The 25,257-nt window shown below is 53.6% G+C and overlaps 1 protein-coding gene across 1 annotated transcript in view; it reads right to left on the bottom strand.

Moving 5' to 3' along the window:
* Positions 1-1,892: 1,892 nt before the first annotated feature.
* Positions 1,893-25,257, bottom strand: part of ETS1 (ETS proto-oncogene 1, transcription factor) — a 50,862-nt gene continuing 27,497 nt past the window's right edge. Inside the window, exons 4-8 of the mRNA XM_036404858.2 lie at positions 24,211-24,288; positions 22,021-22,266; positions 17,052-17,312; positions 7,815-7,933; positions 1,893-6,539 (exon numbers count right to left, since the gene is read on the bottom strand). Coding sequence (XP_036260751.1) covers positions 6,324-6,539; positions 7,815-7,933; positions 17,052-17,312; positions 22,021-22,266; positions 24,211-24,288 — 920 coding nt within the window. The 3' untranslated portion in view covers positions 1,893-6,323. The remainder of the gene's footprint in view (positions 6,540-7,814; positions 7,934-17,051; positions 17,313-22,020; positions 22,267-24,210; positions 24,289-25,257) is intronic.

Raw genomic sequence — 25,257 nt, 5'->3', positions numbered from 1 at the left:
GAGCAGAAAGGAGTGGAAAGGAGCAGAAAGGAGCAGAAAGGAGGGAAAGGAGCAGAAAGGAGCGGAAAGGAGCAGAAAGGAGTGGAAAGGAGCAGAAAGGAGCAGAAAGGAGGGAAAGGAGCAGAAAGGAGCGGAAAGGAGCAGAAAGGAGTGGAAAGGAGCAGAAAGGAGCAGAAAGGAGTGGAAAGGAGCGGAAAGGAGCAGAAAGGAGCGGAAAGGAGCGGAAAGGAGCCGAAAGGAGCCGCTGGATGTTTATTTTCCCGGGCCAGCCGAGCAGGAGCCCCGGCGCTCTCGCTGCCATGGAGAAGCCGCGCCGGGACCAGCGAGTCCCGCCCGGAGCTCCGCGCTGCGGGGAGAGGACGGAGCGGGCTGGGCGCTGGCCCTGGGCTGTCCCCGCTTCGGTTCCGGCCCCTCCGAGCTCGGGGACCGGCTCGGGGGTGCAGCGATGTCCCGGGAGCACGGCCCGGCTGCCGTGAGGACCATCAGGATTGCCCATCCTTGGGCACGCCGGGATGCTGTTCCCTGTTGTTATAAATGGAGAGAGTTCCTTATCCCGCATCCGCCTCCCCCCGTGCCTTGTCCACTGCTCCTCTGGTTGTGGTGACCGTTCCCAGTGTCACATTCCTGAGCAATGCTCTGACCCGAGCCCTGCTGACTCGGCCAATCCAGCGTCACTGGTGTCCCTTGGGAACTTCCCCTCACGCAGAATTTTATGGATCAGCATCAGCTCCTGGCCCACGGACGTCCCCCAGATGCTGAATTCATTAATCACCACTTCCAGAGGTTCAGGCTCCAATCCAGCACCGTTTTCCTCCTGCCTTGATGAGGACAAGGAAACACCAGAGCCAGCATAAAATTCCCTGGAAAAGCATCCCAATTCCTGTGCAGGCTTGGGAGCTGGAATCACTGTGAGTCCTTCCTGATGCCTTAAGGAGCTGGAACAGAGGCTGGAGGGAGTTCAGAGGAATAAAGTGGATTTTTATTGAGGTGCCTTCAAAGGCCACACCCTGGCAGTACCTGAGCCACAGTCCTGGCTCTGCCTGGATGGCTCCAAGATGGGAGCAAAAGAGGCCTGGGTCACGAGATCTCCCATTTTTATAGATTTTAGTCCATTTGCATACAGGACTTAACTGTCCAATTAACAGCTTCAAATTATGAAGTTTCCTCCTCCTTGCTTGCTTGCCCCCCCCTCCTTTTCTCACATTGTTTATGCTTTGGGCCTGAAGTTTGAAGAGATTGTCCTTGAGTCTCCATCTGGAATAGGATTGTTTTGTCTCCACCACCCTGTGCAAAGACCCTGGTAACACTGAATATAAAGCTAAAAGCTGCACACCGAAACAGAACAGAAAAACTCCAAACCCAAGGTACCATTCCAACCCAGGATATTCCATAATGGATCCAAATGTGCTTTTTTCCAGGATCTGAAGCACAGTGGTGAAGGACATGGAGAGGACCAAGGTGGATTTCTCCTCCCCATGGGCCCCAGCCCGAGGTCTCCAGGAGGAAAGAGAATTCCCAGCACAAATTCCTGCTGGTGGCCACGGGACCTGCAGAGGTGGCCACACCCCTCACCCCAGATCCTGCTGAGGAAATGCCCCTCTCAAAGCTCATTTGGACTGGTGAACCACAGATACCCCATGCTCCCAGTGAGCACTTGGGATCAAAGAGGCTTTGGGAGGCCTGGGGTGTGGATCCACCATCCCAAAGTGAGAGGGAGCCGTGGGGAGCATCACTCCACCATGAGGTCAGCCAGGCCCTTCGTTCCCATAAAACCCCAACTTCAATAACGGGGAAAAGAGAGAAATTGCTGGATTTTCTACATTTTTTGTTTTCCCACTTTCTGCCCCAAATCTAAGAGGAAAGGCAAGGAATAATCACATGGACACCAAGGGTTAGGAATTATTCTTCTTTTAATTTCACATGGTTTAAAATACGATATGAAATAAGGCTACAGTATATAAAAAACTCTCCAGCAAAATGATGTGCCAGCATCAGCAATTAAAACAAAACCAATCCCCTCCTTCTCTAGGAATTCAATGGAGGAGGGATTTTATTTTTTTTTTGAATCCTTTAAAAAAAACCAAACAGGACCAGACACAACACACGGACACACACACACATCGCTACATCTCTAAGCTACCTCAGCTCAGGTTTTTTTAAAAAAGCACCTGCTTTTTCCTTGGTTTTTTTATTTTTTTTTTTTAAATCTTGCTTTTAAACTTTTTTTTTCCCCCACTTTTAAAAAATATAAATTATATGAAAATACACGTTGGAAAATAGTCGAACAGCACAATATAACAATCTCTTTTTTTTTTAACTTCTTCTAAGTTTATCAGCTTAAAAAAATGTGTAAAACCAAAATAAAACAAAAAAGACTTCCTTATTTTTGGATTTTTTTGTTGGTTTTTTTTTTTTTTTTTTTACTGAGGCAGTTAATTCCTGGAGATATTCCATTATAACATATATGTATACATAGATTTATCCGTTATTTAAACCTCTTTGGAATGTAGACAACAGCTCCTGGGTGTTACACAGACCCTACCAGGGAGCAGAGCACACCAAGGCATCCCAGTTTTCACAAGGAACCAGCAATTGAATCCTAAAACCTCAGAGAAAACCCCTCCAAAAACTCAAAACTCAGAAAGTGGAGATGTTTCCTGCAGCATCTGGATTTACTGCTACTCTCTGGGACTGTTTTTTGGAGGAGGTGTTGCTTTGGGAAGACAGGAGAAAGTGAAATTTTTTACATTACTCTTGACTTGTTGCCCTGTTTTGTTATTTCTCCCCCTGAAGGATCCCATCTGGATGGGGATGGTTGGAGTGTGGGAATGACATGGATCTGCCCTTGGACACACTGCAGAGTCCAAGGGTTATGGTGATCCCACACATGGAGATGGAGAGGGACTGGCAGCAGGAAAGTGCTTGTGGGTTTTGTCATTATTGGGGTGGGATTATGATTATTGGGGTGGTTTTATCATTACTGGGGTTTTTCCCTTTATTTTTGAGTTCCCAAATATCAAGGCCCCCAAAGCTGTTTGCAAGGCTCAGGCTCTGCCAGAGGGGCCAAGGGAGCACCAACCCACATGGAAACAGCAGAGAATGAGCAGGACACAGGAAATATCCCAAAATCTCACCCAAAGCACCTGAGACATTCCAAACCAAGACAAAATCACCCCATTTCCAACAGTGTCTGCAAGGGGGAGATTCACTCCTGTGCACAGGAGGAAGACCCAGCCCTGGCAGATCTCCATCATCCCTCTCAGATCCATCCTTCTGGGCCAGTGGGAATTATCCAAATTTTCATGGACTTGAAGGAGCTCAGAGGGTTTGGGTTGAGCTTGTCCAGCTCAGCACAGCCCTCACCAAAGGCAAGCAATGAAAAGCAGAAGGGAAAAGGAACCAAAGCAAAAGAAACAAAGAGAAATCTGCACATTTCCAGTGTATAAACAGCACCCATCTCTGGGATGGCCTCTAGAACAGGAATAAAAGCAAAGGAAAATAGGAAATGATGGAGCTGATGTGTCTGGGACTGTTCACAGGCTGTGAGCTGGGAGGGCAAAGGGCTGGAGAAATGATGGGGAAACTCCAGCCAGAGGCTTCTTCCAAAAATCCAGAGCTGCTTCCCCTGGCTCACTCTTCCCTACCTTTAACCCCAAAATCTCCCCAAAATCACTGGGAACACCCAGGCTCAGCTTGGAAACCTGGAATAAGCACAGTAGGGGAGGGATTTAGCCTGGCAGGAGCATGGGGCTGTAGCCAAACCTGCAATTCCTCCAATTGGAGGGAAATTTTATCCCATTCTGTTTCTTTTTCAGCTGGAGCATCCAAGCAAAGCAGGAGGGATGTCCTGGGACACAACCCATGCCAGGGGCAGGAGCGGGGATGTCTGGGAGTTCCTTTCTAAGGCTGGAAGGGGCATTGAAGTGACCCACAATGGGCAAGCTCAGGGCACTTTGCAGCAGCCCTGAACATCCCCAAAGCCCTGGGGTTGCTGCTGGGATGCTCTTGCCAGCTCCTCCCTGTGCCCTCACACCTCTCCTGGCTCCCTGTCCAGCTGCCCAGCCGTGGCTCAGGCTGGACCTGTCCCAGGGCCTCACCTCTGGGGTCTCATCCATGATATCCCAATTTTCCTTTCCTCCCTCCAGCTTGGCCAGGCTGCCTCCATCCTCCTCCTCCTCCTCCCTGCCTGCCCAAGGAGATGAGCCTGAGTTCCACGTCTTGGTGGGCAGAGTCCCTTTCCTCCTTTGGGGTTCCCTTCACCTTCCTCCATCCCCTCTTCCCTCCTTTCCCTCCATCCCACCTTTCCTTCAGACAACCCACAGCACCTGAGTGTCACACCCTCCCTTCCTGGGCCCCCTCTGCTTCCACCCCCTGGCAGGAGCTCCCTCCTGACCTCCCCATTTCCCTCCAACTCCACCTTTTGTGAGGACACAGCAATTCTGGGCCTGACTTCCCCTAAAATGCCCAGTTTTAGAATACAGAGGTGCTGGGTCCCCCCTGCTCCAGAGGCCAAGGAGAGCCCAGCACCTCTGGGCATCACTTTGGGGTTGGGCTCCCCTCCAGCTCTGCTCCTGTGAGGGGAGGGTTGTACCTGAATATTCTGGGTATTTTACACAGATTCCTGTCCTGCCACTCCATCCTTTGGGATCAGGCAGGAATCACTCCCCAGCCCCTATGGAAAAGCTTTGACCCCAACTCCCAGAGCTGTCCAGTGCCTCTGGAATGAGCTGTGCCCCAAGACACTCAGAGAAGGGATTTTGGTAAAGTCCAAAATGGTGCCTTTAAATGCAAACACCAGGGGGGTCAAAGATCCCCTTGGGAGGCCAGATCTGCAGGGATCTGGCTTTGGGACTGAATTGGGATATGGGAACAGCCTCTGACCTGTAATTCCCACCAGTGCCCCCAAGGGTGGTGGGGCCTTGTCCTCAGCCTGCCCAGAGCATCCCAGGGAGCAGCAGGAGCGACCCCTCCAGAGAGAAGCAGCTGCAGGAAGGGTTTGGAGGCCAGAGGGAGCAGCTGCCCTGGGCCTGGTCCCTGGCCGCCCCTGGTGTCACCGTGCTCCGTGCCACCCTCACCCTGACAGCAGCAGCCCAAGAGCCACAACGAGCCCATTTGCAGGGACAATTTCCTTTCCACTGTGCCCACACACGGCCATAAAGACAGAGCTGCTTGAAACAGGAAGGAAAAAGCATTTCCCTTTGGGTTTTGAACTTTTTCCTGATTTTTCCCCTAAATTAACTTGCATATTTTCCATTTACTGCATTGAAAACATGGGAATTTCCCTCCTTTCCCCCTCCCAAAATAAAATGTCTGTAAGCACCAAAGTGTTCCTTGAGCAAAAGAAGTGATTTGGAAAACGCCAAAAGACATTTAGACATTTTCCATGGAAATTTTGAGAGGATTTGTGCAGCCAGACATTAAAAAAAGCAGGGATTTCAACCAGAATTATCAGCACAGCGTGTGGGGCTGTAAACAGGAGTGGCACCCCCAGCCAGCATCAACAGGAGCCACTTTGGAGTTCATTTTCCTTCCCATCCCAGTCCCAGCATTTCAATTCTCCAGTGGGGTCTACATAAACTAATTCCTCTTTTTCTCTTTTTTCATCCCTGGGATAAAACTCTCTGCTGGCAGAACAGAAACAAACACACACAATATTGCAATACTGAGACCATCTTAGAGCTTAAGACTATTTAGGGAAAAAAAAAAAAAAAAAATACTGGCACAAAATTTAATAAAATAAAACTTTGAAAAAAAAATAAAAAAGTCTTGATCCCTCCTAGGAAAAATTCTCTCTTGTAGAAAAGAGGACAATGGACAGAAAGGTGATGGAACAAGAACAACAGTTCTTGGTCTTTTCCTATATTGCCCCTCCCCAAAGCAAGAATATTCACCCATTTTGGTTTTCCAAAAGAAAAAAGTTTAAAATTCCTCAAATCCTCAGGAATATTGTCATTCCTGACCTGTCAGTTTGTGTGTGAGTGACCAAAGGGATCCATTCCATTGCAATATTTTTCTAAACAGCCAAGGGTGGGGAGGGGATTGTTGGTTTTTTAAGTGAGCTACATTTTCCTGGCTTTCTCAAAACTCAGAATTTTCCTCCAGAAAAGCCTGTCTTGGAACTTTCAGGAAACCAACAAAAAGCCCATCCTTCCCTAAAGTTTTCCTCTTCCTCCCCCCTGTCCCCCAACATCCTCAAAGCCTCGAATCTGAGCGGCCCTCAGAAAAAAAACGAGCAGAAGAACAGCGAAAATCAATAAAAACAGAACCGCCAAACAAGTCCCGCGGGCCGTCCCCGTGGGGACAGCGCCGTCCCCGTGTCCCTGTCACTCATCAGCGTCGGGTTTGACGTCGAGCATGGCGTGCAGCTCCTCGGGGGTGTAGCCCAGCAGGCTCTGCAGGTCGCACACGAAGCGGTACACGTAGCGCTTCCCCGCCGTCTTGTGGATGATGTTCTTGTCGTAGTAATAGCGCAGCCCGCGGCTCAGCTTCTCGTAGTTCATCTTGGGCTTGTTTTTCCTCTTGCCCCATCGCCGGGCCACCTGCAGGCAGCAGGGATGGGGAGGAAAGGTCACCCTGGCTGTGGGGATGTTCCCTTCCCAGCAGGAAGGGGGAGGATTTTCACAGAATTCACAGGATTCCTCATCATTAAGAATCGATGCTTGGGAAAACCAACCTCTGTGCAGTGGCAGAACATGGCAGGGCACCCCATGAAGATTTATCTGGGTAATTTCATGTGCTACCTCAGATATATCCTCATATCCTGAGTCCTTCACCCCTTTCCTAAGATTCCTCCTCCACCTTCTTGTAGGGGGATATAGAACATAAGTAAATAAAGATAGTATAAAGAGTAATCTTATCCCCTAAAGAGTTGCAGCTGAGCCAATTATTAAGGATTAGGAGCAGGCCTGATGTTAACAGGCCACAGCTGTAGCCAATAAGAAGAGTGTTGTGAAAGAGTGGATTGGTTGGTTGAGGGGAACTGGAGACAGTTGGCTACTGTGAGGATAAGGAAGAGTCAGTGCCTAGAGGAGTTGCCTACAAGAAACATCAAGGAGGTACAAAACTCTGGCAATATGGAACCCTTGCAATGTAATGACAATAGAACTCCTGCACTATAATGACAACACCTTCTGCCAGTTCTAAACCAGATGACACCAACATGCAATAGCCCAGTGCCAGTCACTTTTGCACTTAAGCAGGCTCCAGTCACTCATGGAATTATTTAGGTTGGAAAAGGCCTCTAAGATCATGGAGTCCAACTTTTGCCCAGCACTGATCCACATCCCCAAGTGCCACATCCACAGAGCTTTTAAATCCCTCCAGGGTGAGGACTCTCCATGGGCAGTTGTGCAAGGGCTGGACAGCCCTTTCCATGAAGAAATGTTCCTTAATATCCAACCTGAAGTTGCCCTAGTGCAACTTGAGGCCACTTCCTCTTGTTCTGTCACTGGTATTTGGCAGGAGAAACCAACGCCCACCTTCCAGTCAGGGGAGGGGACAAAGATCCCACCTGTTCCCCAAAGCAGGGGACAGTCACCCTCACCTGTACCCAGCCTATCTGAAGAGCTTTGCCACTGCTCCTCTTCCTAAGGTGTCCCATTTACTTCCCACCAATTTTGGGCACAATTCCCTGCTTCCAAAGGGTGACTGCATCCCAATTTTCAACAAACTTTCAGTTGGACTCTGATTCCTTGGTTCCCCATGACATACCCAAGACCAGAACAAAGTGGCTGCGCAAAGGGAGGAGGAGAGGCTTATCCACCCCAATATTTCTGAGGAATTTGGGTTGAGCACTTAATTCCAGGGCACTTTACCTCGTCTGGGTCTGAAAGTTTGAATTCCCAGCCATCGCCCGTCCAGCTGATGAAGGATTGACAGGACTTGTCAGTGAGCAGTTCCAGCAGGAATTGCCACAGCTGGATGGGTCCACTGCCTAGAAAGACAAAGGAAACACGGGATATTAATGCCAGGAAAGGCACAGTTTGCTCTATCACAGAGAGGAAAAATTCCCATTTTTCCCAAGTGAGCAAAAGGTGCTCACTTAGTAAAACAAAGCCTTCTCCTGTCAGAAAGAGCCACAGCAGCCACAGGGTAGGAGCTGAGCTGGGACTTTAACCCTACAGGTAACAGAGCTTCCTATTTGCAGGAAGAGCTGAATATTCATGCCCTGGAATGCTTCGTGTGGAGTTACATAAAAAGGATTATTTTTCTGGCACACAAACAGGAGGAGTCACTGCCTTGACACGGCAGCAGCGCCAATCCCTGTGCCAAGGAGCCGCCGGGCACGGCTGAACTCCGGCAGACTCCACTTCCCGGCCGTGACTCTTTGCTCTGTGCTGCTGATCCAGATAAGGGGACCCAGGTACAGAATTCCTTGGCCTCTTTCCAGGGCATGTTGCTGCAGGAATGGGCTCTGCAGGCTCATGGGGAGGGTGGGGGCACACAGAGCTCCCCAGCCCAGGATCTCCTCACTGGCACAGCCTCAGCACATGGAACCTCCCTGCGGCTGCTGCTCCCCTGGCCCCGCTGGAGAGGCAGAGGTGATGCAGAGCATCCCATGCCATGGGCATCCCATGCCATGGGCATTCCACCTCTCCTTCCACACCTGGTCTCCACCTCCCCTCCAATCTCTCCCTTGGGCCATCTCCAATTTGTCCCAGCGCCCCCAGTGAGAGCCTGTGGTGAGGTTTGGCTGGATTCATGGAGTTTTGAAATATTTATCTCTCCCTTGGGCTTGTGTCCCAATCCAAGGTAGAGGAGAAGCCCTGGAGCTAAAGTCTCTTTGATGAGCAACCTCCAAATGTGGCCACACCCCAAGTATTGCACTTAGCTGTGGGTAAGGTGTTTTGGGAAGACCTTGCCATGGTTTAAACCCAGCTTAGAATAGATCATTAATTATGACAATTTATAATGAGACAGACAGAGGAGAGAGGAAATTCTTTATCCCACAGGGAGTTGCACAGGCTGGATTAGCTGGGGTAATCCCAGTGCTGACAGCACTGCGCAAAGCTTCAAGCAGGGAAAAAATGAGTTATGGGCTCAGAAGAAGGGATGGAGCCCAGCCTGTTTCCAGGAATGACAATGGATGCTGTCTGAGCTGTGGCTGTGGGCTAATGCATGGAGGGAAGGGAGGGCTGCTCCCCTTCCCCACAAAGTTTGAAATTACTCCAAAGCTGCTGGGGAGGAGGAAATGAGGGAGCTGGCTCCGGGACACAGGAATGGCTGTGTCCCATCCAGCCCTTCCCAAATTGTTTCCCTCCTGTTATCCCTGTGGAACCTCTCCAGGGCTTTGTCAGCGCCAGCCCTGGGGGTTATCACAGCCCCAGGCAGGGCAGGGCAGGGAGCTCATCCTGCTGGAAAGGGGAAGGGACCCGGCGGGGAAAGGCTCCAGCCTGCCGCTCCCTGGAGCTTGCCAAGATGTTGACTCCACAGCCACGCTCCCCAGCAGGGATGGAGCTGGATTATCCACGCCAAAATGAGGGAGGAAATGCAGATGACGCCTTCACCTCTTGTTGAAAGGGAGGAGTGAAAAGCCTGGCCTGAAGTGCCACCACATCTCCAGGCTCAGGCCTATTTATAGCAGTGAGCTCTTAATGCAGAGAAAACACTGGGAAAAGGCTTTAGTGGTTGCCCGAGGTCCTCCACAGGTGAATTCCCAAGGGGATGAGTTCTCTTGGCCCATCTGGCCTCACACCAACTCCCCACACACAGCCAGGAAGCATCCAACACCCAAATCGAGTTAACAGAGACACAGCCCAAGTGTCCAAGGCCAGGTCCATCCCCTCCCTTTGATTTCTCTCCTGCCCAGCTGAAGAATAAGGATTTTTAGTGGATTCCTTCTCCAGAATAAGAGGAATGGAAATTTATCACCTGGGTTCTTGGATGAGGAACTGCCCTCAAAACACCCCTGGGCCATGCTGGCCCTGGATCTTTGGAGGTTCCAGCCAATGGCCAGTGCCATTCCTGTTTGTTTGCCAGCTGGCAGAAGAGGTGCTGGGAAACTCAGGAATTCTTGCCCTCTCTGCAGCAAGCAAGGTAGGGCTCCTGCCACTGCCACCCTGCTGGGTATTTTGGGATTTCCAAGGAAGTGGTGTCATCCTTGGAACAGGGATTCCCAAGGTCTATTCTGAGCTGCCTGCAGGACACGCGTAAAGCCCCAGATTTCTCTCCTGGACAGGCAATTATGTGAGGAATGTGTTTGTGCCGGGCTCCAGGCATGTCCCAGCTCCTGCAAACACCCCCTCCCTGCCCGAGGGGGAGGCAGTGGAGCCTGGCAGATGTGGCACTGCTCGAGATGGCAGCGAGGTGGCAGGAGCCAAACCCCAGCACATGCCCAGGCCTGTGCCCCAAATCAGCACTGGCAGGGAGGAGACAGAGCAGGGAGCAGTGCTGGAGGTCAGGACATCATCTGCTGCAGCTGTAATTAGCGCTGGGAGGGGGAGCTCCACAAACGAGCCACTCAGCAGCCAGCAAGGAGCAGGGGATATCTTCCCATAGGATCTCAAGGTGGCTCATGCAGCAATGCCACTCCTCAATGTCACAGGGCAAGCTCCCAGGCTTGTCCCTGCACCCAAACCTCCTCATCCACAGGAGCTGGGAGCAGTGCCCATTTTCCATCCCTTGTGCCCCAACCCTTCCCCTCACCCCAGCCAGGGCTGGAAATTCCCATCAGGATGCCAGGTTGGGATCACTCCATGGGATCCCATGGGCTGGGATCACTCCACACAGCCAGGCTGTCCCAAGGCCAGAGGGTGCCTCCCACCACGGGATCTGCTGCCTTGGTTATCCCAAAACAGCCCCCTGCTCCCACAGCCTGGATTGGGGTGCAGCTCTGAGCATGAGGTGGAGGGGCACAAGGCAGCTTTTATGGCATTGCTCCCTCCACACACATCCAGGGGCTTCCCAGAGCAGGCCCAGCCCTGGCTGGGGACTGGGGGCAGCCCCTGCTCCACAAAAGACAAGGGGAGGACTCAGAGGGGTGGGGGTGTCCTCCCACCCCACCACGACCTCCTGCACCCATGGGGCTGCTAAAAATAGCACCCACAATGGGGGCCCTGTCTGGCCTTGGTGGTACTGAACAGGGTCCTTCAGCAGCACTGTCACACCACAGGAATTCTGCGGCGTCAGGGGGAAAATATTCCCCTGGGCCGGGTGTCAGTGGAACTGTGGGAACTGGGAATCACTGCCCGAGCGGGGCTTCCTCAGCACCAGGCCCTGGTGGTGTCCCCAGAGCCAAGGCTTTGGTTCCACACCATCCCTGTGCCATCCCTCCTTGGGCAGGACAGGTCCCCAACCTCCTTTCCAGCCACGGGGGACACCAGACTGTCCCGGGTGGGGCCATTCCAGTGGCACGGTGACGGTGGCACCGCCCGGCTGGGGCAGACAGGGAGGGCACAACCCCAGCCCTGCCATCTCTCTCGGGACGGTTTTACACACCCACCCCTCCCAACGGCCTCTGTTTTGTTTCCCTTGGTTCAAACAAGACAAGAAGACAAAAAAACCCCACCTACCAACCCCCAGCGAGGCACCTTTGCCTGGCGCTCTGCGGTTTGTGGTTCCAGCCCCACAAAACAACCAGCCCTGGCAACGGCTCCAAAACAGCCCCTGCCCCATCACCTGCCAGCCTGCCCACCCCCTGGATGGCACCATGGTCCCCAAATCCCCCAGAGTGTTGGGAGTGCTGGTCCCCATCACTCCCTCGTCAGAGCAGCTCCCACAGCTCCTGCCCAGGCTGCTGCAGGCATCAGACACTGCACTGGTGGAGCTTGGATGGAGCATCTCCAAGGAACAGCTGTGAAAAGGCAGGAAATTACCCAGGAAGCTCCTTGCTCCTTCCTTAGGGAGCAGCACGGCCATGACTGCAGGCAGGAGAGCAGCCAGGGCTGTCCAGGTCAGAGCTGCTCCCCTGCTGCAGCTCCTCTGCTCTCAGAATGGGGTGTTGGGAGGACTGATCTCATAGAATCTCACAAGTGGGAAGAGACCCACACAGATCAACTCCAGCCCCTGGCCCTGCATGGGACAGCCCCAAGAGTCCCACCCTGTGCCTGACAGCCTTGTCCCTGAACTCGAGGCATGTGGCAGAGCTCCAGGGGCTCTGTGAGCTCCACATCCCCCTGACAGTGTCCTGCAGGCCACGAGCTGCTGGGCAGCACCAGCTGGGTGTCTGCAGGAGACCCAGGCAGAGCTGCTGCCCCCAGCACCCCCCGAGCTCTGCCACGCTTGGGCAGCAGCGCGTGGGGCTGGGTTTGCTCTCGTTTGCACGGCTGGCAGGTGGGGAGGGAGCCACTGAACCGGCCCTGGTGCCACCCTGGATCCCCACCCTAGGGAGGCCACAAGGGCATGGAGCCCATTGGGCCCTGCCTGAGGCAGAAGGGGGCAGGAGCTGCTGGGTGGTCACCCTAAAGTCACCTGTGAGGGCAGGGGAAGGACATGAGCCAGGAGGGGCAGGACATGAAGGACATGAGCCAGGAGGAGCAGGGTGACCCCATCCCCTGCATCCCAGCAGGCCCAGAGGAGCTGTTGTGCTGCTGGGCACAGGAGGGGGGTGCCTGCATTCCCCAGCTCCTGTGCCCTGCCGTGCCCACATGGACTCTGTGCTCCAGCAGGGCAGGCAGGGAAGGAGCTGGAGTCCAGGAATGCTGCAGCACAGGCTGGGGAAGGGAAGGCAAGGGCAGCCAGAGCCCTGGAGTGAGGCAGGAAAGGGGACAGGGAGGCAGCTGCCGGCAGAGTTTTGGGTGCTGGTGGCCACAGCACAGGGGGATCTGCCTGTGGAGGCTCCAGAGCAGCAGCAGAGCACAGGGGAGGGGCAGCAGCACCTGAGCTGGCCTGAAAGGGACCCATTTTCCTTGGCACCGCCTCGGCTTTCTTGCAAAACAGCAGCTGTGCTTTCACTGCTGGGCACAGATAACATCGCTCACCACCAGCCAGGGAGGCTCAGGCTCTGCTCACAGCAGCTCACACACTGCAGGGGCTGGGGCACATCTGGGCCCCAAGGCACAGCCCTGTGGGTGCTGCCAGCCAGGCCCAGCAAGGCCTGGCCTGGGCAGGTCGAGCTCAGCAGAGAGCTGGGGTGGGATAACATCTGTGAGGGAGGCAGCTCCTGCAGGGCTCCTGAATTCCTGCTGCCCAGCAGGACAACAGGGATGCTCTGAGAGGGACATTCAGGGCATGGGTGACATCAGCTGGAGGGGCATTAACTCTTTGAGTGCTGGGACTGGCTTTACAGGACCAGCACCTCCCTGACCAGGCCCAGAGCAGAGGACAGGAGCAGCAGCCATACAACCCCAGCCTGCATCTGTGGGATCAGGGCTTGCTGTGCATTCACCGCAGCTCTCCCATCCCTCTCCCCTCCCCTCTGGAACACGAGGGATGGCCCTGCTGGGTGCTCAGTGATGTGGAGCAGCACTTCTGGGCCATGGCAGCACTGACACCGTGCATGGAAAGCCCCGGGCTCTCAGTCCTGCCCACCACAGAGCAAACAAACCCCACAACTTGACTTCCAAACCACACAGCTGCTCGAGGGAACCCAAAACCAGCTCAGTGCTGAATGGCCACAGTGAAGCAGCAAGGTCTGAGCCTCCTGTGGCCCTGCAGGGAGCAGCAGCACTGGCTGCAAACACCAACCCAGGGCACAAAGATGCAGCTGAGTTTATCCACTTGGTGCAGGGCTCCTGCAGAATGCTGGTGGCCATGGGAATCACCAGAGGCTGCAGGATCCAGCTGTGGCACAGCCCCAGGGCATGTGGAGGCAGAGCTGAGCTCACTTTAGCCCAGCTGGGCTCAGGCACTGGAGGGATCTCTGCCCACTCACACCAAAGTTGGCTCTGCTGCTGAACCACAGAGCTCAGACTGAGCTCAGCTGAGCCAGGGTGAGGTTTAGCAGTGAACACATCCCAGGCCATCCCTTGCCTGGATTTCATGTTTGCACTCTGTGTCATGGCAAAGAAAATTAAATCTGGCTTAATGTAGAATCTCAGAATCAGAGAATCTCCTGAGCTGGAGGGACCCTCCAGGACCATCCAGTCCCACCCCTGTCCCTGCCCAGACCCCCAACAACCCCACCCTGTCCATCCCTGGCAGCGCTGCCCAACCCCTCCTGGAGCTCTGGCAGCCCCGGGGCTGTGCCCATTCCCTGGGCAGCCTGGGCAGTGCCAGCACCCTCTGGGGGCAGAACCTTGCCCTGATCTCAGCCTGCCCTGCCCTGGCCCAGCTCCAGCTGTGCCCTCAGGTAAAATCCAAGCTGTCCAAGCTCCAAACCCAGGTGTCCAGGGCTGGCCCTCCCTGCAGCAATGGAAACTGAAGTTCACCAACTCCTGAGCAATTACATTTCTCCTTCGAAAAAAAGATAAGAAAATTGCATCAACCTCTCTGTGAGCAACCATGGCAACTTGTTAAAATAGGTCAAGATGTGGGGGCAGATAAGGCAGCTCTGAAAGGCCGCTCAGAGCCGAGTGAAGAACACATCAAACGCAACAGAGCTTCCGCCAAAATGCACCTTCTCACCCCAGAAGGCGCCTCTGGGGCAGATAGCATCAGAGATCTGCTGGGGCCACCTCCCTGGGCACCCAGAAACAGCCTGCCAACACAGCCTGAACAAGAGTGTTGGGTCCCTAAAGCCAGGACAGAGAGCTCTGGGCATGAGAGATGTGATGTCCCTCTTCATCCTGCAGGTCCAGCAGGGCCAGCACGAGCAGGGGCTGGGGCTGGGGCTGGGTGTGGCCCCAGGGGGGAAATGGAACCCCAAGGTCTCAGTGTTTGGGGCTCCCGGGCTGGCAGAGGCTCCACCTCCTCAGCAGAGCCACAAGCAGAGCCCAGACTCTGAGTTCCTCTGCTCTGGCTGCCAGACAGCACTTCCTCCCCTGAGTAAAGTAAGAGTAAAGCATAGCAGTGCACAAAGAGGCCTGAGTTCTGCCTCAGTCCCCACCCTGAGCTCTGCCTAAGTCCCCACTCTGAGCCCTGCTCAAATCCCCCCTCTGAGCCCTGCTCAAATCCCCACTCTGAGCCCTGCCTGAGTCCCCACTCCAGGCTCAGCTCCAGGCCAGACCTCCAGCCCTCCTCAGGGCAGCCTGAGCAGGGTTTTCCTCACTGGCACAGACCCAAAGAGTGGGGAGTGCCCAGTTCTCCTCCAGTTTGTAACCCAGCATGTTCTACTCCGTCTCCCCAGACCCTGCTCTCACAGTGACCCAGCTCTAGCTCCCTTTGCTTGGAAAACCCACAGCTGAAGGTCTGGGGGCTTTAAAATGGCTCAGAGGGCATCTCTGGAGTCACTGCCTGCCAGGATCACCCATCCAGGGCCCTTTCCCAATGGCAAAAGCTGGCTCTGCTGGCTTGAACCCTGAATATTGTTCAGCAGCCTTTGGAGCAGGCAAACACAGCTCCAGCTCGAGCATTTCCCAGTGATTCCAGATTTTCCTCTCTACATTTAAGCCTATCAAGTGAAACAATGTAAAAATAAATAAAGAAATCAGGCCTTCCCATTTATTGATCCCAACAAGGTGCCTGGGCCAAGGGATTCTCTTCCCAGCTCCAAGAGGGGTTGGAAATGAGGTGAGGGAAAATGTTACACAGAGGAAAGTGTTTGGAATTGTGCTCTGGCACTGCATGAACCCGAGTCTCCCCTTCCCAAAGGCACAGCTCCAAGCACAGCCTTTGGGGTGCTAATATTCCTTGGAAAAACACAGGGCCCAGCCACTGACTTCAGATCCTCGCCTCTCTCCAGGGGTGGCTCTTCTGCACTCTTTTCCATGAGCAAGAGCAAACGTGGAGGGAAATATCCAGCTTGGAAAAGAATGCTCCTGATTTTGCCAGTACCTCGGTGCCTCGGTTTCCCCAGCTGTTCAAACTCATCCCCAAAGCACTTCCAGGTACCACAGGGAAAGGCATTGCCAGGAGAAAATAGGAGTGAAAATAGGAATGAAAAGAGCAACTTGTGCTCAGTGGTGCCTTTTCTCAGGAGCATGGATTTCCATGGCACAGCAGAGAATGAGCCCCAGGGCACAGTCCCTCCTCTCCCTCCCCAGTCCATTCAGGAATGCAGAGCACTCTCATATTTGGTAGAGTCTCATTCAGCAGGCAGGGCTGAGCTCTCTTTCTAACTAAAGCTATAGCAACAAACCACTTCCTTTTTTACACTCCTAAAATTATCTGCCCACCTTTCCTCCCCCTGCCCCTCTCCCACCCTCGCCAGGCTCGGTGTCAGCCCCAGCTGAGCCGTGCGTGGGAGGCACTCGGGGACAGCCGCGCCCCAGGATCTGCTCTGAACCTGGCCACGATCTTTATCACCACAAACTTTCCACCAGCTGCTCCCAGCTGGGCCAGGACACATCTGAAGGTGCAGAGCCAGGGGAACTGGCAGGAGGCTGCCCCAGAGTTTTCCTCAGAGCACAGGGAAAAGCCATGGCACAGAAGGTCTGGAAAGGATTAGCTCAGCTTTAGCTGGAAGTCCCATCCCACCAGGTTTCTCTCCTTGGAGATGCCAGATTGCTGAAGGGCTGTCATAAAGAGCCAGAGTTTCCATGGCCTATCACCTTCTCATCTCTCCCAGCGCCGGGAATGGAAAATGTTTGGGATGGCTCTGGCAGTGCCCCATCCCTGCCTCACACCCCGGTACAGCGGGGCCTCCTCTGTGCCAGAGGGAGAGGATCCATCCCCACACACAGAGCAGTGCTGGGGCTGGAGCTGAGCCTGCTCCTGCCCCAGGGGGAAAGCACACCCAAGAGCCCACCAGTCACCAGCACAGGGGCTGCAGGCTCTGTTCAGGAGCCAAACCAGCCCCAGCTCCTCCACAGGCAGCCAGGGGCAAAGGGAGAACAGGGCATTGAGTGCCCCATGCCCAGCCAGGTGCCACATCCCCCATGAGCTGTGGGATGGGTGGGATGCTCATGCTCAGAGGAGATGCAGCCCTGGGCTGACCCCAGACACCCCAAAACCCTCCCTGCACCTGCCCCCCCGAGCTGGGGCAGCCCAGAGTGCCCCGAGCCTGTGTCCCTGGGCACGGGGAGGTGCTGCCCCAGGGGCTGGGGGCACAGAGGGGTCCCCAGGCCCTGCCATACCTGTGTAGCCAGCCAGGGCAGCAGCAGGGATGACAGGCTTGTCCTTGTTCATGTCGGCCCGGTCCCGCACATAGTCCTTGAAGGTGCCCTTGGGCTTGTGGCTGGGCAGGGTGGCAGGGTAGTCCTCAGAGTCGAAGCTGTCGTAGGAGGGGACACGCTGCAGGCTCTGGAAGGAGGACTGGCTGCTCCAGGACTGCGTCAGGCGGTCACAGCTGTCGTAGCTCTCTATGCTCTCGAAGGAGTCCTGGCCTCCCAGCTTACCTGGGGGAGGCACAGCAGGTGAGACAGGCCTGGCCAGCACAGGGCACTTCACCTGGCCAGCACAGAGTGCTTCCCCTGGCCAGCACAGAGTGATTCCCCTGGCCAGCAGAGAGTGCTTCACCTGGCCAGCACAGGGTATTTCACCTGGCCAGCACAGGGTAACCTCCCCCGACCAGCACAGGGTATTTCACCTGGCCAGCACAGGTCACTTCCCCTGGCCAGCACAGAGTGCTTCACCTGGCCAGCACAGGGTATTTCCCCTGACCAGCACAGGGTATTTCCCCTGACCAGCACAGGGTATTTCACCTGGCCAGCACAGGGTATTTCACCTGGCCAGCACAGAGTGCTTCACCTGGCTAGCACAGGGTGCTTCACCTCTGCACTGTGCAGGCACAGAGCAACTGATGCTGTTCCTGTACATCCCATCTCGAAAGTGAGCACAGCCCAGAGCTGCAGTATTTTCACCTTTGCCATCCACAGCAGGGCTGAGCCCTGCAAAACTTTAGGCAGAAGAGCAAGGCAGAGAGAGACAGGGGGAAAACCCAAATCTGGCCTCTCTACCCAAGACTTGTGCCTGGGGCTGGCTGGAAATGGTCCCTCATCTCCAAAAGGCAATTTCAGAGATAAAATTCACTTTAGATACTCAAGGCTGAGCTCAGGAGCCTAAACATGGGCACTCCAGGATCTCTTCATTCAGAGGGTGGGCAGGCCCTGGCACAGGGTGCCCAGAGCAGCTGTGGCTGCCTCAGCCCTGGAAGTGTCCTAGGCCAGGGACAGGGTTTGGAGCAGCCTGGGACAGTGGGAGATGCTCCTGCCCATGGCAAGGGGTGGAACCAACTTTAAGATCTCTCCCAAGTCAAACCTTTCCATGATTCTCTGATTTCTGTGATTCTCTTGCTGCTGAGGGATATTGGAGGTCTCCAATAAATCTCCACTACTTCTGCCAGCCCAGTTCAAACACTGCTCAGGCACACCCAGCTCCTTGAATTTGGATGTTTCTCCCCAAATTACACAGCAGCCTTTTGCTGCCATCTGTTCCAGCCAGCCCCAAATCCCCAGCCAGCAGCAGGTTTGCTGCAGGAGCAGAGCCAATGGCTGAGAGCTCCAACAGCTTTTTCCAGCTCTGGTAAGGTGAGCACAGCTGGTTTGTGTCAAAGTCACTCTCTGGGGTATTTTTAGTCAAAGCCAGAACATGAGAGGCCAGATCCTCAGCAGTGCTGATTTACACCCCCCAGAGCCAGCCCTGTACTGAAACAGAGCTAAAAAAGGCCCCAAAGAACAAACTGAAATTGCAGCCTCTGATCTCCCTACTCTACTGATTGCTCAACATCTTCCCTGACAAGCTAACAGGATCATTCAAGTTCACTAATTTCCCAAACCCAGCTAAAAACAGCTGCTGGGATTGTGCAAGAGCTCCTGGAGAAATTTCCATTGGCAGAGCTACCCACAGCCTGGGCCCAGAGAGCAAATCCCAGGGGACAGGGAACGTGGAAGGGCGCTGGCACACGCCCCCAAATATTTGTTGTGTTGTAGTTTGAAGAGCACTTGCTGTGAAAAGACTCAACTACTGCAGGGCCTGCCCTGATTGCTGGCCTGGAGTCCCTGGGAGCTGGGATCCATTGGCTTCATTCTGCTGGGACAGCCCTGTTCCAAACTCTTTTCTATTTGCTTTTTGTTTTTTGAGGATTTTCATGCTCCAATCCTTCTCTGAATCCTGCTAAGGAGAACACAATGCTGCTGTGTGTGTGTGTACATTAATTGGCATAACCAATTCCCTGAGCAATCCTGCAGCACAGGCTCATTTAGAAAAGGAATTAAAACCTGACAGAGATGTGATTTGTGTCAATCCATTGAAAATTCACCTAAATTCCACCTAGCTGGAGCAATCACACCCTGCACTTACTCAGGACCAGCTTAAATGAGTTTGGCAGCTCCACTTCTCAACCACCCACCCTCGCTGACAGGGCAGAGAGAAACAACCCCCATGGGACCCCAAAACTTCCTCCTAAAGGCCCCACAGAAGGCTTGGAAAAGGCCCCACAGTGTCTGGAAAACCTTCACCCTGAGGTGATGCTGAAGGACTTGACTTTGTGTCAGACTAACCTTGTAAGACAGTGCAAGGTAAAGAGGGACATAAATATAAATGAACTGGGCTCTGCTTTATATGAAGGCTTTCCCCCAGCCCTGGGAGGATCTGTGTTCCCCAAAGGCCCTTCCATGGCTGAAATGCAGCACTGGTGTGAGCACAGCCTCTTGCAACCAGTGTTCAAGTCTTTGCTAACAGCAGCAGCCAGGGCTCTCTGTTCCCTCCCCCACAGCCATTTTTAGGTTTGCCACTGAGAACAGGCTCGAGGTTCAGTTGCAAAAGCCTTCCTGAACCATTGCACTGTGAGAATGATGAAATCACCTGTGTTAAAGAAAAGGTCAAGAAAAGGCAAAGACATTGCTGAAATTTAGGCAGAAAAACAACCCCAAAAAAGAGAAATTTCCCCAAAATTAAAACCCTGCTGCCCTTCTGGCTCAGGTCACCTCTCTCAGAAGGAGAGGCAAGAGCACAAATAACAAGTTCCCTGTAATTGGCTTTCCCAGCCTGGAAAAGAGTGAGGAAGTTCAAATGAGCTGCACGTGCCCTGCAGCCTGGAAAGCAGCTCTGGCTTTGCTGGGAGGGCAGCTCATCCTCAGCTCTCTGGATAAAGAGGTTTAACTGCTGCACATCAAACCCAACTCACAGCACCACCTCCCTGTAAGGAATTCTGGGGCTGAGGACACCTGGATTCCATTTTAGGGAATGGCACAGCTCTTCCCTGTGGCCCAGGTTCCCTACCTGGAATCTGGAGATAATGATCCCACTTGTGAGGGACTTTGAGCTCCATGGATTCAGCTTTTTGCTTTGAAGGAGGCAGAGCCACATCCCCAGCCTGGCATCACTGATGTGATCACAAAGCAATCAGACACGTGGGCCCTACGTGTTCCCAGCCTCACAACATTAATTGGGAAGGAATTTGGGCTCAGATCCTCCAAAGTGTTCGGGTGTTTAAATCCCACCACCTCAAACAGGAATCTGTACCTGTAACTCTTTGGGGAGCAGCATTTGGGGGTCCTTGGCTCTGCTGCTGCCCCAGCCCCTGACACCTGCACCTCCTAACCAAGCTCAGGAATTGGCTGCAGCAGAGTATTTCAAATCCTGGACATAATGGACAAAGACTTTGGATCACAGAGTGCAAGACTCTTCAGAGCCTTCAACAGCAATTCCAATGAGAACTTGTGAAGAATTTGTGGGGCTTTGCCTGGGCTTCTAAAAATGGGATTTCTACAAGCACCCAGCAGTTTGTCCTGCCTGGTAACATGAAAGCTCAGTTCTATTTCTCTCAGGTTGGACATCAAAGCACAGCACCAGAAACACGCACTTTCTGCAGAGGATGTAAAACAGGCAGCAGAGGAAAGGAAAGGAAAGGAAAGGAAAGGAAAGGAAAGGAAAGGAAAGGAAAGGAAAGGAAAGGAAAGGAAAGGAAAGGAAAGGAAAGGAAAGGAAAGGAAAGGAAAGGAAAGGAAAGGAAAGGAAAGGAAAGGAAAGGAAAGGAAAGGAAAGGAAAGGAAAGGAAAGGAAAGGAAAGGAAAGGAAAGGAAAGGAAAGGAAAGGAAAGGAAAGGAAAGGAAAGGAAAGGAAAGGAAAGGAAAGGAAAGGAAAGGAAAGGAAAGGAAAGGAAAGGAAAGGAAAGGAAAGGAAAGGAAAGGAAAGGAAAGGAAAGGAAAGGAAAGGAAAGGAAGGAAAGGAAAGGAAAGGAAAGGAAAGGAAAGGAAAGGAAAGGAAAGGAAAGGAAAGGAAAGGAAAGGAAAGGAAAGACCTTCCTCGAGGTTTCCCTGGGGGGGGAGAAGGGCAGGGAGGGCTCAGAGCCACCAGGGAAGCCAGCAGTCCTGGAGAGGGCTGTGTCAGCACTGCACAGCTCCCTCAGTGCTCCCAGGGCCATTCCCTCAGGAGGGAGGGTGAGAACAGCAGGAACCCAAGCCAGCCCCTGTCAGACAATCCCCTTTTCTAGAACTTTCATCCTTCTATTGCTCCAAAGTATCTAGTCTTATTTACAATCTATCCTTTAAAACTTTTTTTCTAGTTCCATTTTATAGGAGTGTGCCCTTTGTTGACAGAGTCAGAAAACTGTCCTTTGTCCCCTCAAAAAGTAAGGAAGCCCAGAAGTTTCTCTCCTGGATTAGGTGAAAAAGCCACCTCACAGGCCATGGGGACTTCACCTCAAACTTAAGGCTAGCCAATTGGACAGGAGCCAAAAAGTCCTGCCTGGGCAATTAACTAGAAAAAGGAGTGGACAAAGAAACTAATCACTTTTGTGGGTGTTTTACCAGGAGCAAGAACGTCTAGCACCTGGCTTGGTTTTTCTTTCTTTGTTATTTTGCCTTTTATTAAACCTTTTTGTTTCCAACACTGCAACAGAAGCCATCCTGCTGATTTTTATGCCTCCAAAGGTAGCTGAGCTATCTTGGGTGTGATATAGACCTCGGAGAGCTCATTAGACCTGGCTCGAAGACGTTCCTACATCACGATTTCTCTCTCAACAATATCTGTCCTGTTCCATGGCATTTCTAACTCAGCATTTCTCATCTCCCAGTTTCCCTACAAACACATCCTGTGTAAACCTTCTGTTAAACCCTGACAACTCTGTCCAAGTTCCTTTCCCAGGTTTGATCCCAGCCTCACCTCGGCTGGCACGGCCCATGCACATGTTGTCTGGGGTCACCACCTCCTGCTTGATGGAGAAGAAGTCGTTGTGCAGCGGGTCCTGGGCGGGCTCGCGCAGCAGCACCGAGGGGTACTCGCTCTCGTACTTGAGGGACAGCAGCTCCTCCGAGCTGATGGGGTGCAGGGTCTGGTAGGACTCGGTGATGAAGCTGGGCTCCGAGAACTCGGAGGGGGGCACGCACTGCGCGTGCTCGATGCCGTAACCTGGGGACACAGCAGGGTCAGAGCCCACCCAAACAGCCCCGAAGTCACAGAGCATCCCACAGCCCTCACTGCTTTGGGTGAGGGCTCCAGAGCATCCCACAGCCCTCACTGCTTTGGGTGAGGGCCCCAGAGCATCCCACAGCCCTCACTGCTTGGGGTGAGGGCTCCAGATACCCCACAGCCCTCACTGCTTGGGGTGAGGGCTCCAGAGCATCCCACAGCCCTCACTGCTTTGGATGAGGGCCCCAGAGCATCCCACAGCCCTCACTGCTTTGGATGAGGGCCCCAGAGCATTCCACAGCCCTCACTGCTTTGGGTGAGGGCCCCAGAGCATCCCACAGCCCTCATTGCTTGGGGTGAGGGCCCCAGAGCATCCCACAGCCCTCACTGCTTGGGGTGAGGGCCCCAGAGCATCCCACAGCCCTCACTACTTTGGGTGAGGGCCCCAGATACCCCACAGCCCTCACTGCTTTGGATGAGGGCCCCAGATACCCCATAGCCCTCACTGCTTGGGGTGAGGGCTCCAGATACCCCACAGCCCTCATTGCTTGGGGTGAGGGCCCCAGAGCATCCCACAGCCCTCACTGCTTGGGGTGAGGGCTCCAGAGCATCCCACAGCCCTCACTGCTTGGGGTGAGGGCTCCAGAGCATCCCACAGCCCTCACTGCTTGGGGTGAGGGCCCCAGAGCATCCTACAACCCCTCACTGCTTGGGATGAGGGCCCCAGAGCATCCTACAACCCCTCACTGCTTGGGGTGAGGGCTCCAGAGCATCCCACAGCCCTCACTGCTTGGGGTGAGGGCCCCAGAGCATCCTACAACCCCTCACTGCTTGGGATGAGGGCCCCAGAGCATCCTACAACCCCTCACTGCTTGGGGTGAGGGCCCCAGACATCCCATACTCCTCCCTTGGGCACTGCTTTGGGTGAGGGCCCCAGAGCATCCCACTCCCCTCCCGTAATGCTTTGGGTGAGGGCTCCAGAAGCTACAAAGATGGGGTCTGAAAATGTGGCAATTTAGCAAAATAAGACACCCCCAACCATCCTCAATGTGCTTTGCACCAAATTCCTGCCAGGACAGCTGCCAGAAGGAAAAAGCTGGAAAATCCTGGGGAGTGGATTTTACCCTGCTGCTCAGCAGAGGAGTAACAGGGTAAAAGTGTTTCATTGCTGGTTGGGAAAGGTGAGTCTTGCACAGCCACCTCTCCCCATGCCAGAGCCTGGAATCCCAATCCACAGAATCATGGAATCCCAGAATCCCAGAAGGTTTTGGATTGGAAGGGAACTTAAAGCTCATCCAATCCCACCCCTGCCATGGCAGGGACACCTCCCACTATCCCAGGTTGCTCCAAGCCCTGTCCAGCCTGGCCTGGGACAATTCCAGGGACAGAGAGTCCACAATCTCTCTGGGCCCTGTGCCAGGGCCTCCCCACCCTCACAGTGAAGGATTTCTCCCTCACACCTCATCCACATCTCTCCTCTTCAGGTCAGTTAAGCTTTCTGCTGGTTCATGAAATATCTCCCAGACTTCCAATGCCCTTAAAGAACATCTCCAAAGCAATGGCAATGGGAAGTGCAGGAGTGCAGGTGGAGACTCATCCCTTTCCTTGCTAGGCTCCTCCCTGGCAATCCAGAGTTCAGCCTTTCCTCCCATTCCCTCCCTTTTTTAAGAGGTTTTTTACAATTCCCAATACTCAGGTGTGCTGAGGCTGCTTTTAAAATCTGCTGAGTTACAGCTTCAAACAAACAGTGCTTGAAGAAATCCGATGTTGGCACACAAGGCAGCCACCAAAAAATCCAAGAGGTTTCCAAAACAACCCTAAACCCTTGGAAACACAAGATCCCCTTTGCAGGGTGCAGTCCTGTTGTGGTGAGGACAAACCTCTGCTCAAAGGTGCCTCCAGGCATGGTAATGGTGATAATTGACACTGATAATTGAGACTTACTAATGAAGTAGTCTGAGGTGTAGCGGGACTCGGGGTACGTGGTGTTCACTCCGTTTGCTGGGTACGGTTTCACCTCCTCTGCAAAGAGGAAAGGAAGGAAATGTCACCAGTGGAAGGCACACAGAGCTGTGCAACACTTGCTGTGACACACAGAGCCCTGAACTTCCCAAAATCTCCTCGCCAGGTGAAACTGGGATGTTCTGAGCAACAGAAATGAATCCAGAGCTGAAATCCCACAGGAACCTGGGGCACATGGGGTCCTTTGGGAATTCCTGCTGCAGGTATGGCCGAGCTTAAACAGAACCAGCCCAACCCAAACAGCAACAGTGTTCTCAGCCAGGGCCCCAGGAGGCTCTGAGCTGCAGCATTTCCTTGCTTGCCTCAGGCTTTGTCACCTCTCCTTCTCCTGGGGGCTGCTGAGCACACTTCCATGTGTGAGCTCCTGGAAAAACTCCCCACACAAGGACAGTTGTTTTCCTGGAAAAGCCCTATTTTTAGACCAGCAGTAGGTGTGTACAAGGGAGTGGGTGACCCATCCCAAAGCCAGCTCCTCTAATCCATAATCCATGTGAATTCCCAGCTTGTGCAGCACCTAATGCAGGCAGAACATTCCATGTTCCAAACTGCTTTGTTCCACTCCTGACACAGACTCCTCCATGTATATAAGGTCAAAATGCCCAATTTCAGCTTTCCATAGGCATAACTCACTGGGACAGAGCATGGAGCACGTCAAAGCATGGATTCCCTGCTTCCTGTGGCTTTTTCCAAGCACTTTGCTCCTCCTGGGCTGTGCTTAATTTGCTTTCCCATAAAAAAGCCACCCTGCCCATACCCTGAGCAGTTTTTCCATGAACACCTGACTCATTCCAGCATGGCATGCTGAGCAGGGATACTGGGATGGGAATTTTCTTCCCTTTAACCAAAGCAAGGCCCCTGGGCAGCTCTGGGCTGGGTTTGTTCTGCCCCAGCTCTGGAGAGCTGAGCACAGATAACGCACGTTCCCCTCTGAGGAGCCTAAATTTGGCCCTCTCCCCTGGGGACTGCAGG

Source organism: Molothrus ater, chromosome 22 (assembly GCF_012460135.2).
Source record: "Molothrus ater isolate BHLD 08-10-18 breed brown headed cowbird chromosome 22, BPBGC_Mater_1.1, whole genome shotgun sequence".
Lineage (NCBI taxonomy): Eukaryota > Metazoa > Chordata > Aves > Passeriformes > Icteridae > Molothrus > Molothrus ater.
The sequence above is the reverse complement of the archived record's forward strand: the minus strand, read 5'-3'. Positions and strand labels throughout refer to the sequence as shown.